This window comes from Bos javanicus, chromosome 7 (assembly GCF_032452875.1).
Source record: "Bos javanicus breed banteng chromosome 7, ARS-OSU_banteng_1.0, whole genome shotgun sequence".
Lineage (NCBI taxonomy): Eukaryota > Metazoa > Chordata > Mammalia > Artiodactyla > Bovidae > Bos > Bos javanicus.
The window spans coordinates 101,026,823-101,039,148 of NC_083874.1; the positions used below are offsets into that span (position 1 = coordinate 101,026,823).

A 12,326-nucleotide genomic window follows, 5' to 3' on the forward strand; every position below is an offset into this window, starting at 1 on the left:
GGCAAATTTTGGGTATATAAGATATTATCTCCCATGACAGATTTTATGTTAGTCATTCTAAGAAGGCTGGAATATGATTCTAGCTATTAGTCTAGTAGCAATGAGAGGTAGGATGGGTCAAGAGAGCAATCAGTATTCCCTTAACTCAGGTGAAGTAAATTCAATGTCTGCAAGCAAGCAATTGCTTTTTTGAGACATAGAAGAATGGTTGCCCATACTGGGAAAGGAGGTTCAGGATTCAGGGTTTATAGTTGTTGGATTCACGGAAATCCACACTAATGCTTTTGGCCCATTTCTCAGGGTTCCACTCCCCTCCAATCAATGTCCCAACTCTCACACCTGAGATCACATGAATTTATGAATTCAACTTATGCTGTAATTCTGCAAGTGTGGATAAGGGTTGCTCCAAACACACAGTATGAGGCTAAAAGGGAAAATTCTCACAGGACCATCAGAGAACCTCACACATTTTCTAATCGTGCCCTAAAATTCTCATTTTCCTTCTGTAACTTTTTCAGTGAAGTGAGAAAACAGTCAATCCCAAAACCTTGGCAGTCAATAATACTGCCGTAGGAGTTAACTGCAGAAGCTATTGGTCTCCCAAAATCTTGACTCTAATAATAACTTTACCCCAGCAACATTTTAAATAACTCTTTTAAGTCACTTCATGTCTTGACTTCCAGTGTACCATTTTCCACAGCCACAAATACTGTTTTTTTCATTACTTTCAAGCCCAGTAAGGTCAGATAATCAATTTTGGATTCCTATCTTTGAGGGTTGATTTGTTTGTATTTTTCCTGCCTCAATGCCTGGTATGGAGTACTACATTTAAAAGCCATATAATTTTTGCATTTATAGACAAGCTAGTTTTATTACATTAATGAAGCCAAAAATTTAGTAAAAACCCTTTTCAAATATGTTTATACATCATGATATTTACAAGATAAAGGAATATTATTCCCGTTGCACATCAATACCTTAACTGATTTCTTAGCCACCTTAATTCATAATTTTTCCAAAGAATATGTTTTTTAATGTGATCTTATTTCTAACTGAAAGAAAATGGACTGGAATGGCTGAATTTAACTCAGATGACCATTATATCTACTACTGTGGGCAAGAATCCCTTAGAGGAAATGGAGTACCCATCATAGTCAACAGAAAAGTCAGAAATGCAGTACTTAGATGCAGTCTCAAAAATGACAGAATTGATCTCTGTTCGTTTCCAAGGCAAACCATTCAATATCATAGTAATCCAACTCTATGCCCCAACCAATAACATTGAAGAAGCTGAAGTTGAATAGTTCTATGAAGACCTACAAGATCTTTTAGAACTAACACCAAAAACAGATGTCCTTTTCATTATAGGGGACGGGAATGCAAAAGTAAGAAGTCAAGAAACACCTGGAGTAACAGGTAAATTTGGCCTTAGAATACAGAATGAAGCAGGGCAAGGCTAAGAGAGTTTTGCCAAGAGAACGCACTGGTCATAGCAAATACCCTCTTCCAACAACACAAGAGAAGACTGTACACATGGACACCACCAGATGGCCAACACCGAAATAATATTGATTATATTCTTTGCAGCCAAAGATGGAGAAGCTCTATACAGTCAGCAAAAACAAGACTGGGAGCTAACTGTGGCTCAGATCATGAACTCCTTATTGCCAAATTCAGACTTAAATTGAAGAAAGTGGGGAAAACCACTAGACCATTCAGGTATGACCTAAATCAAATCCCTTACGATTATACAGTGGAAGTGAGAAATAGATTTAAGGGACTGGATCTGATAGAGTGCCTGATGAACTATGGACATAGGTTTGTGACATTGTAGAGGAGACAGGGATCAAGACCACCCCAAGAAAAAGAAATGCAAAAAAGCAAAATGGCTGTCCGGGGAGGCCTTACAAATAGCTGTGAAAAGAAGAGAAGTGAAAGGCAAAGGAGAAAAGGAAAGATATACCCATTTGAATACAGAGTTCCAAAAAATAGCAAGGAGAGATAAGAAAGCCTTCCTCAGAGATCAGTGCAAAAATAGAGGAAAACAATAGAATGGGAAAGACTACAGATGTCTTCAAGAAAATTAGAGATACCAAGGGAACAATTTCATGCAAATGTGGGCTCAATAAAGGACAGAAATGGTATGGACCTAACAGAAGCAGAAGATATTAAGAAGAGGCAGCAAGAATACACAAAAGAACTGTACAAAAAGATCTTCACAACCCAGATAATCGCAATGGTGTGATCACTCACCTAGAGCCAGATATCCTGGAATGTGAAGTCAAGTGAGCATTAGGAAGCATCACTACGAACAAAGCTGGTGGAGGTGATGGAATTCCAGTTGAGCTCTTTCAAATCCTGAAAGATGATGCTGTGAAAGTGCTGCATTCAATATGTCAGCAAATTTGGAAACTCATCAGTGGCTACAGGACTGGAAAAGGTCCAGTTTACATTCCAATCCCAAAGAAAGGCAATGCCAAAGAATGCTCAAACTACTGCACAATTGCACTCATCTCACACGCTAGTAAAGTAATGCTCAAAATTCTCCAAGCCAGGCTTCAACAATACGTGAACTGTGAACTTCCAAATGTTCAAGCTGGTTTTAGAAAAGGCAGAGAAGCTATAGATCAAATTGCCAACATCTACTGGATCATCAAAAAAGCAAAACAGTTCCAGAAAAACATCTGTTTCTGCTTTATTAACTATGCCAAAGCCGTTGACTGTCTGGATCACAATAAACTGTGGAAAATTCTTCAAGAGATGGGAATACCAGACCACCTGACCTGCCTCTTGAGAAACCTATATGCAGGTAAGGAAGCAACAGTTAGAACTGGACATGGAACAACAGACTGGTTCCAAATAGGAGTTCCAAATAGGACTGGTTCCAAATAGAAGTACGCCAAGGCTATATACTGTCACCCTGCTTATTTAACTTCTATGCAGAGTACATCCTGAGAAACGCTGGGCTGGAGGAAGCACAAGCTGGAATCAAGATTGCCGGGAGAAATATCAATAACCTCAGATGTGCAGATGACACCCACCCTTATGGCAGAAAGTAAAGAAGAACTAAAAAGCTTCCTGATGAAAGTGAAAGAGGAGAGTGAAAAAGTTGGCTTAAAGCTCAACATTAAGAAAACTAAGATCATGGTATCTGGCCCCATCACTTCATGGCAAATAGATGGGGAAACAGTGAAAACAGTGTCTGACCCTATTTTGGGGGGCTCCAAAATCACTGCAGATGGTGATTGCAGCCATGACATCAAAAGACGGTTACTCCTTGGAAGGAAAGTTATGACCAACCTAGATAGCATATTCAAAAGCAGAGACATTATTTTGTCAACAAAGTTCCACCTAGTCAAGGCTATGGTTTTTTCAGTAGTTATGTATGGATGTGAGAGTTGGACTATAAAGAAATCTGAGTGCCAAAGAATTGATGCTTTTGAACTGTGGTGTTGGAGAAGACTCTTGGGAGTCCTGTGGACTGCAAGGAGATCCAACCAGTCCATCCTAAAGGAGACCAGTCCTGGGTGTTCATTGGAAGGACTGATGTTGAAGCTGAAGCTCCAATACTTTGGCCACCTGATATGAAGAGCTGACTCTTGAAAAGACCCTGATGATGGGAAAGACTGAAGGCAAGAGGAGAAGGGGAGAACAGAGGATGAGACGGTTGGATGGCATCACCAACTCAATGGACATGAGTTTGGGTAAACTCCAGGAGTTGGTGATGGACAGGGAGGCCTGGCCTGCTGCAGTCCATGGAGTCGCAAAGAGTCGGACACAACTGAGCAACTAAACTGAACTATTTCTAATTGTTCTTATAAGATTAACTAATTCAACAAAGATGCTTTTATAGCTTTGCAGTGAGTTAACTCAGAAGGCCTGGGTTACACAAACAAGGCCTGGCTTCAGGACTGGTCTTTGGCGGGCTCCTGGGAGAGGACTCTGAGCCCTTGGAATATTCTGCCATATAAGAGTACTTTTTATATGCTGGAGGCTTTGGGCCACAAAGTACCATTTTGGTCAGATAGTTTATGTTAGCAACATGACTTGCAGTGAATGCCTTTTCTGTTGTGTGTAAGGGGTGGGATAATAGAGTCTGAGTAGCTGAGGTCAGTCACACAGATATTGCATGTGTACATGACCGAGACCTCCCTTCAAAAAAAAAAAACAAAAAAAAAAACCCTGAATACCCAGGCTCACATGGTTGAGCTTCCTTGGTTGGCAGCTCTTTGCAAGTGTTGTCATATACACTGTTGCTGAAAGTATTAAGCAGTCCCTGTGAGTCCACTGGGAATGGACAATGGAAGCTTGGCCTGGTTTCTTCTGGGCATTGTCTCATGTGCCTTTTCCCTTTGTTAATTTCAATCTGCATACTTTCACTATAATAAATGATATTCATGAGTATAACATCTTTCTCTGAGTCCTTCTAGTGAATCACTTAGCCTGAGTGAGGTTTTAGAGATGTCCAAAGTAATAGTTAATAAATTTTAAAGTGGTTAAGGCCTCCAAATGGCTCTTTATTGCAAAGCATAATATTTTCATTGAGAAAACACTCTTTATAAGTATGTAAGTATCTAACAAGCTAAAGAAAACACTACTAAATAAAGAATATCTTCAGTTATATCTTTGCACTGAAATATTTCAGCCTAACACTCAGTTAGAAAATCCTTCTTTGACAAATACTTTACAAGACAAAGTTCTTCAAATAAGTTGTCTCTGTTTGTGATTATTTTGAATATTTCACCAAGTTTAAGTGTCCAAAGTAATAGGTCTCCTTAATTTCAATTCAATATATGAAAATGAATCATTGTAACTTACTAAATTTTAAAAACAAAAGCCACATGAACAAATGCATTGTCCCCAGTTTATATAAACATGTGTGTGTGTATATACAAAATCTAATTTCAGAAGATGGAAAAGGGTGTAAGCAGCATTCTAATTTATGAGATCAGGGAGTAAACATAAAATTTACCTTTGTAATTCTGCTGAAGTGTATAGCAAAATATCCTTCTTGAGGTTTATTAAACTCTAATCATTTTCTTGAAAGATTAGCAGCAATTATCATTAAGGTTTAAGCATTTAACTGTGACTACTGCAGTAAATCTTATTAAAATAACTGAAAAAAATTGACAAAATCTAACACCTTTTCGTAATAAAAACACTTGATGAAAACATGATTCAAAAACACATGAAACTCTCCTTTGAGAGAAAGGAGAAGGAGAACTTCATAAATTGATGAAGTACGTATATGCAAAACCTACAGCATACTGAAAAATTTAACTACCACCTGCGCTATGTGTGCCGTCGCAGCCACATGCGCTATACAGAGGTAGCATGTGATCCAGCAATTTCACTCCTATAAATTCCAGGGAAATTAAAACATGTGTCCAGGAAAATACTTACATACAGTTCCAGTTCCACGTTTAAGGAGCTAAGAGGTCACCACTATATCCTAAGTAACAAACCGAATAGACTGCAAAAATAACACTCTTCTTGGATACATACAAGATGGGAAGACACAGGGCAAACTTGACAAAACTTTGAATTCAAATGTCATCACAATTCATTAACCCATACATTTAATTTTCTGTTGATTTCCAGAAATATGTGGTTAAAAAAAGTGATAGCTTATTTCTGGGCTTTCATGGAGGCCCTCAAATTTTCAGACAAAAACTTGAGCTGAGAGTTAACAAACCCAAGTCTGTCATTTTTCCTTCACAAGTGCTTCAGTTCAGTTCAGTTCAGTCACTCAGTCATGTCCGACTCTGTGACCCCATGAACTGCAGAAGGTCAGGCCTCCCTGTCCATCACCAACTCCCGGAGTTTACCCAAACTCATGTCCATTGAGTCGGTGATGCCATCCAACCATCTCATCCTCTGTCGTCCCCTTCTTCTCCTGCCCTCAATCTCTCCCAGCATCAGGGTCTTTTCAAAACAGTCAGCTCTTCACATCAGGTGGCCAAAGTATTGGAGCTTCAGCTTCAACATCAGCCCTTCCAATGAACACCCAGGACTGATCTCCTCTAGGATGGACTGGTTGGATCTCCTTGCAGTCCAAGGGACTCTCAAGAGTTTTCTGCAACACCACAGTTCAAAAGCATCAATTCTTCGGTGCTCAGTTTTATAGTCCAACTCTCATATCCATCACATGACTACTAGAAAAACCACAGCCTTGACTAGACGGACCTTTGTTGACAAACTAACGTCTCTGCTTTTTAATATGCTATCTAGGTTGGTCATAACTTTCCTTCCAAGGAGTAAGCATCTTTTAAAGTCATGGCTGCAATCACCATCTGCAGTGATTTTGGAGCCCAGAAAAATAAAGTCAGCCACTGTGTCCACTGTTTCCCCATCTATTTCCCATGAAGTGATGGGACCAGATGCCATGATTTTGTTTTCCTGAACACTGAGCCAACTTTTTAACTCTCCTCTTTCACTTTCATCAAGAAGCTCTTTAGTTTTTCTTCACTCTCTGACATAAAGGTGGTGTTATCAGCATATCTGGGGTTACTGATATTTCTCCCAGCAATCTTGATTTCAACTTGTGCTTCCTCCAGCCCAGCATTTCTCATGATGTACTCTGCATAGAAGTTAAATAAGCAGGATGACAATATATAGCCTTGACATACTCGTTTATTTGGAACCAGTCTGTTGTTCCATGTCCAGTTTTAACTGTTGCTTCCTAACCTGCTTACAGGTTTCTCAAGAGGCAGGTCAGGTGGTCTGGTATTCCCAAAGGGCACTCAAAACATTCCATCCAACACGTGGGTCCTTATAGTCATCACTACTATCATAAGGTAAACTATAGCATCCACTCAGCTTTCAAGGTACATGCTTCACCTGGCATTTTATCCCAGTCAAGCACAGGTAATACCTTAATTATGATACCACCACATGCCAAGAACTACTACCCATTTTCCACTGGCAAAGAGCTCAGCATTTCACTCAAGATTAAAGGCCCAAAAAAACCAACCCTAAAATTCCAGCTTATGAGTATGTATCTTCTGGCACTACTCTTGATACCAATTCCATACTATTCTGAATCCGATCAGAAGAGAGAAACCACACAGTAATTTGAACAAGAAAAGTTTAACATAAAGAATCATTAGCTATAATGGGGGATTTGCAAAACAAGGCATTAGGTAGTTACAAGTAAAGTGAAGTAAAGTGAAGTCGCTCAGTCGTGTCCGACTCTTTGTGACCTCATGGACAATAGCCTGCACCAGGCTCCTCTGTCCATGGGATTTTCTAGGCAAGAGTACTGGAGTGGGTTGCCATTTCCTTCTCCAGGGAATCTTCCCAACCCAGGGATCGAACCCACGTCTCCCACATTGTAGACAGACGCTTTACCATCTGAGCCAATATAGAAACAGCCAGTATGAGGAACAGTCACTTCCCTTAGGACTGAGAGAGAGCATTCAAGGGCTAAAAGCCAGACCTTGTGAATAGGGCACAGCTGTGGCTTACTGAATGACCAAGAAGTCACTGTGATGCCATGCTAACAAAACTAGCAGGAAATCTATACTCTAAAACTTCATGGTAGGTCTCCTTCTATGTGCTGGGGAGATCTCTTCACGAGAGATGCCAGAGGGAGCTGCCAGCCACTGAGGGCTTCTGGCCACCGTGTACTACAGGAGAGGGATACCAGAGAAGATGCAAACACGCAGGAGCCTGATGCTAGAGAAAGCTGTACACACTGCAGAGGCTCGCCAAGCAAACACCCTGGAACCAAGAAGCAATATTTCCTGTGCAGTGGCTCTCCAGTACCTCCGACTGCCAAAGTTGAACACTGTTACAGCTTGGGGGTAGGGGGTGGAATTTAGAGGGCCCAGGTCCATTTTCACAGAGTAGGCAAAATGGATGTTTGGAACTGAGAGGCAATCAATTGACAAATTGATTCTGAAAGACTCAGGTAGGTACCAAATCTTACATAAACTCTTTCAGAAAAAAAGAAGAGAAAGGAATGCATCCAAATTTAATGAAGCCAGTATAACCTGATACTAAAGACAGGCAAAAACATTCCAAGAAAACTACAAACCAATATCCTCATTAAAAAATATTCTTAGCGAAATTTTCACAAACTGAATCCAGCAATCTAGAAAAAAAAGAAAATAAGATAGCAATAAGGGTTTATCCCAGGAATACAAGGTTGATTAAACATCCAAAAATCAAAAAACACAATATATAATGTTAGTAGAATAAATAAATAAATGTGATGGCCTCAATTGATACAGGAGAAAAACACTTGATAAAATTCAACACCATTGATGATAAAAAAAATTCCCAACTAACTAAAAATAAAAGGGAACATCTGCAAACCGGTAACAAGTATCCACAAAAATTCTGCAGTAAATATATTTAATTGTGAAAGGCTAAATGATTTCTATCTAAAATCAGGAAAAATAAATGAATATCTATTTCAAAACGTCTATTCAACACAGTACTGGAGGTCCTAGTCACTGTAAGAAAGCAAGAAAAAGAAATAAAAAGCATACAGACTGGGAAGAAAGAAGTAAAACTGTCCTGATTCACAGATGACATGATCATGTAGTTAAAACTTCTAAAGAATCTGCCAAAAGGCTCCTAAAAGTAATAAATTACTATAGCAAACCTGCAGGAGCGAAGACCTAAGTAAATAGGTATACAACAGTCAGGTATCAGAACACTCGATGTTGTTAAGATCTCAATTTTGTCACTCACCATTCTGAAGCAAGGCTTTCCTGTATCTGTTTGTTTACCAAAACACTCATTCATTCATTTCCTTATTCAAAAAGTACTCTACATCCCCAGCTATTATTGTACCTATTTGTCAAGGCATAATTTAAATCCTTCTTTCCCAAAGAAATGTCTTTGATGATTTCTCAAGACAAACAAATTGATGACTATTTATCAATCTTTGTTCCTCTCATATGGTTCTTATCATATACAGCCTCTTTACTGAAGTTATTTAGATACAGCATTTTAGAGCAAAAAGAGACCATGTTTGGCAGCCTCTGTGCTGTGATTCATGGGGTCGCAAAGAGTCGGACACGACTGAGAGACTGAACTGAACTGAACTGAATATCATCAGTGTAAAAAGGTTTGTGAAGAATATACATGTCATGGGAGTGGTGAGTGTTGTGGCCAAGTAGAAAATATATGCCCCCTCTATTGTTTAGTTGCTAAGTCGTGCTCAATCCTTTGCAACCCCAAAGGCTGTAGCCTGCCAGGTGCCTCTGTACATGGGATTTCCCAGACAAGGATCAGATCAGATCAGATCAGATAAGTCGCTCAGTCATGTCCGACTCTTTGGACCCCATGAATTGCAGCACGCCAGGCCTCCCTGTCCATCACCAACTCCCGGAGTTCACTCAGCCTCACGTCCATCGAGTCAGTGATGCCATCCAGCCATCTCATCCTCTGTCGTCCACTTCTCCTCTTGCCCCTAATCCCTCCCAACATCAGAGTCTTTTCCAATGAGTCGACTCTTTGCATGAGGTGGCCAAAGTACTGGAGTTTCAGCTTTAGCATCATTCCTTCCAAAGAAATCCCAGGGCTGATATCCTTCAGAATGGACTGGTTGGATCTCCTTGCAGTCCAAGGGACCCTCAAGAGTCTTCTCCAACACCACAGTTGAAAAGCATCAATTCTTCGGCACTCAGCCTTCTTCACAGTCCAACTCTCACATCCACACATGCCCACAGGAAAAACCATAGCCTTGACTAGACGAACCTTTGTTGGCAAAGTAATGTCTCTGCTTTTGAATATGCTATCTAGGTTGGTCATAACTTTCCTTCCAAGGAGTAAACATCTTTTAATTTCATGGCTGAAGTCACCATCTGTAGTGATTTTGGAGCCCAGAAAAATAAAGTCTGACACTGTTTCCACTGTTTCCCCATCTATTTGCCATGAACTGGTGGGACCAGATGCCATGATCTTCGTTTTCTGAATGTTGAGCTTTAAGCCAACTTTTTCACTCTCCACTTTCACTTTCATCAAGAGGCTTTTGAGTTCCTCTTCACTTTCTGCCATAAGGGTGGTGTCATCTGCATATCTGAGGTTATTGATATTTCTCCTGGCAATCTTGATTCCAGCTTGTGTTTCTTCCAGTCCAGCGTTTCTCATGTTGTACTCTGCAGACAAGGATACTAGAGTGGGTTGCCATTTCCTTCTCCAACGTGACCCTCTAAAGGCATTCAGATTCACATTTTTCATCCATCTGTGCGGACAAACATTAAACACCTTAGAGTTTGGGTTCTCTGATATCGTCTGATGTCCCACACCACCTCTTTAATTCACACACGAGGAAACAAGATCCTGGAGGGAAGTGGCTCCGTCAGGGCGTCTCAAAATTGTGGGTAGAAGCAGAAACCACCTGGTGGTCACATTCTTTTCAACCTTATTTTAATCCTCTAAGTGACTCAGCCTTGAGTGAAGGAGGTTCTCTGGGTTGGTAACCAAACACACCTGGCGAAATGACTCAACGACACCCTCATCCCGTCAAGCTACCTGGAGGCCAGGCCCCACTGCGAGGAAGAATTACGTCAAATCGGGGCCTGAGTAGCTGAAGTAAACCAGGGCGGGGCCCTGTGAACCTCCGCTGATTTCAGATGCTCCTGGAGAACGCTGGCGGGTTCATCCACATGGAGCTGGGCCTCCCCACCACACCCGGACCTCCCCACCTCGCCAGGGTAGGGGGCTCTCTGCCCTCTGGCGCCCCCCTCAGCCCTCCCCAGGCGCCTCGCCCCTCATCCGCCTCCTCAGTGTAGGGGGCCCTCTGGCGCCCCCTTCAGCCCTCCCCAGGCGCCTCGCCCCTCATCCGCCTCCTCAGTGTAGGGGGCCCTCTGGCGCCCCCTTCAGCCCTCCCCAGGCGCCTCGCCCCTCATCCGCCTCCTCAGTGTAGGGGGCCCTCTGGCGCCCCCTTCAGCCCGCGCCAGAACGCACTCTCCTCAACGCAGCCCCCTCGGCGGGCTTACATTGAGCAGTGACCAGAATGCAGAAGAAAATCAGGAAGCAACGAACGTTGTTAAAACGCTGACACCAGGGGAAAACCAGACAGCTCCAGCCGCAGGGCCCCTCCAAACTCCCTTTCCGGTGTCCGAGTCCGGTCTTGGCGCCGCGCCGCGTGGCCCCGGTCTGGCCGCCTCCTTGTTTGCTGAAAGCGCCGAGCTTCAGGAGGCTAACCGGAAAGATCCTGAGGTGCGGGCGCTTCGGCCCGGCCTTCTCGGCCTCGGCCGCCGGTGGCCCGGTGCTCTCGGAGGGCGCGCCCTGCTCGGCCTGCGACTGCACCTGCTCTGGGGCCTGTGCCACCTCCGGCTGCACCTGCACCAGGCCCCGCTGCATCGCGCTGAGCCGGGGCCGTGGCTGGTCTCAGCCAGAAACAAGCCTGCCGGGCCTGGAGGTCGGGGACCTGTTGGCCACCAGGGCCTCCTGCAACCCCAGCCTTCAGGGGGAACGTTTCTTCTTGGGCAGGAGGCAAACGTCCCGCGGGGAGGTTGGCAGTTGCCCCAGGAGAACGTCCGGGGCTGCTTCCTGCTTTGCTTCCACGTGGGGCAGGGGGTGGGGTGGAGGGAACGCTAGTCCTACTGCGTGTGTGTGTCTGTGTGTGTGAGAGAGAGAGAGTAACTCAGTCGTGTCCGACTCTGCGACCCCATGGACTGTAGCCCACTCACCAGCTCCTCTGTCCATGGGATTCTCCAGGCAAGAGTACTGGAGTGGGTAGCCATTTCCTTCTCCAGGGGATCTTCCCAACCCAGGGGTAGAACCCACAGTTTCCTGTTTTGAGGCCGATTCTTTACTGTCTGGGCCATCAGGGAAGTCCCCTCAGTTTTGCTAGATTCTTATAACTGCTCACATGGACAGGGGCCCCCAGAGGAACTCGGATGAAAGAGATCCATTAGCGCCTTCAATCCACAACGATCCAAGGATACTGCTTCTTAATACTTAACTCATTAGGAGGCAAGGGAAGGGGAGTTCTGTTTAGTGATGAGACAGTGAAACCATCTCCTGGTCTCCTCACTCTTATTTTATCCTGGTGTTTTGTGAACTGGGTGACCTCACTAGAAACAACCTGCTGCTGCTGCTGCTGCTGCTGCTAAGTTGCTTCAGTCGTGTCTGACTCTGTGCGACCCCATAGACGGCAGCCCACCAGGCTCCCCCGTCCCTGGGATTCTCCAGGCAAGAACACTGGAGTGGGTTGCCATTTCCTTCTCCAATGCATGAAAGTGAAAAGTGAAAGAGAAGTCGCTCAGTCGTGTCCAACTCTTCGCGACCCCATGGACTGCAGCCCACCAGGCTCTTCCGTCCATGGGATTTTCCAGGCAAGAGTACTGGAGTGGGGTGCCATT

At 43.4% G+C, this 12,326-nt stretch overlaps 1 protein-coding gene across 6 annotated transcripts in view; it reads right to left on the reverse strand.

Annotated features, from left to right (window-relative positions):
• Positions 1 to 11,501, reverse strand: part of SLCO6A1 (solute carrier organic anion transporter family member 6A1) — a 112,734-nt gene extending 101,233 nt beyond the window's left edge. For 3 of the 6 annotated variants that reach the window (XM_061424477.1, XM_061424475.1, XM_061424473.1), the window contains exon 1: positions 10,956 to 11,494. In XM_061424477.1, coding sequence (XP_061280461.1) covers positions 10,956 to 11,322 — 367 coding nt within the window. In that variant the 5' untranslated portion in view covers positions 11,323 to 11,494. Of the gene's footprint in view, positions 1 to 10,955 lie in introns of all 6 variants that reach the window. The other 3 variants (XM_061424476.1, XM_061424478.1, XM_061424479.1) reach the window with 3 other exon arrangements.
• Between the last annotated feature and the right edge of the window lie 825 nt (positions 11,502 to 12,326).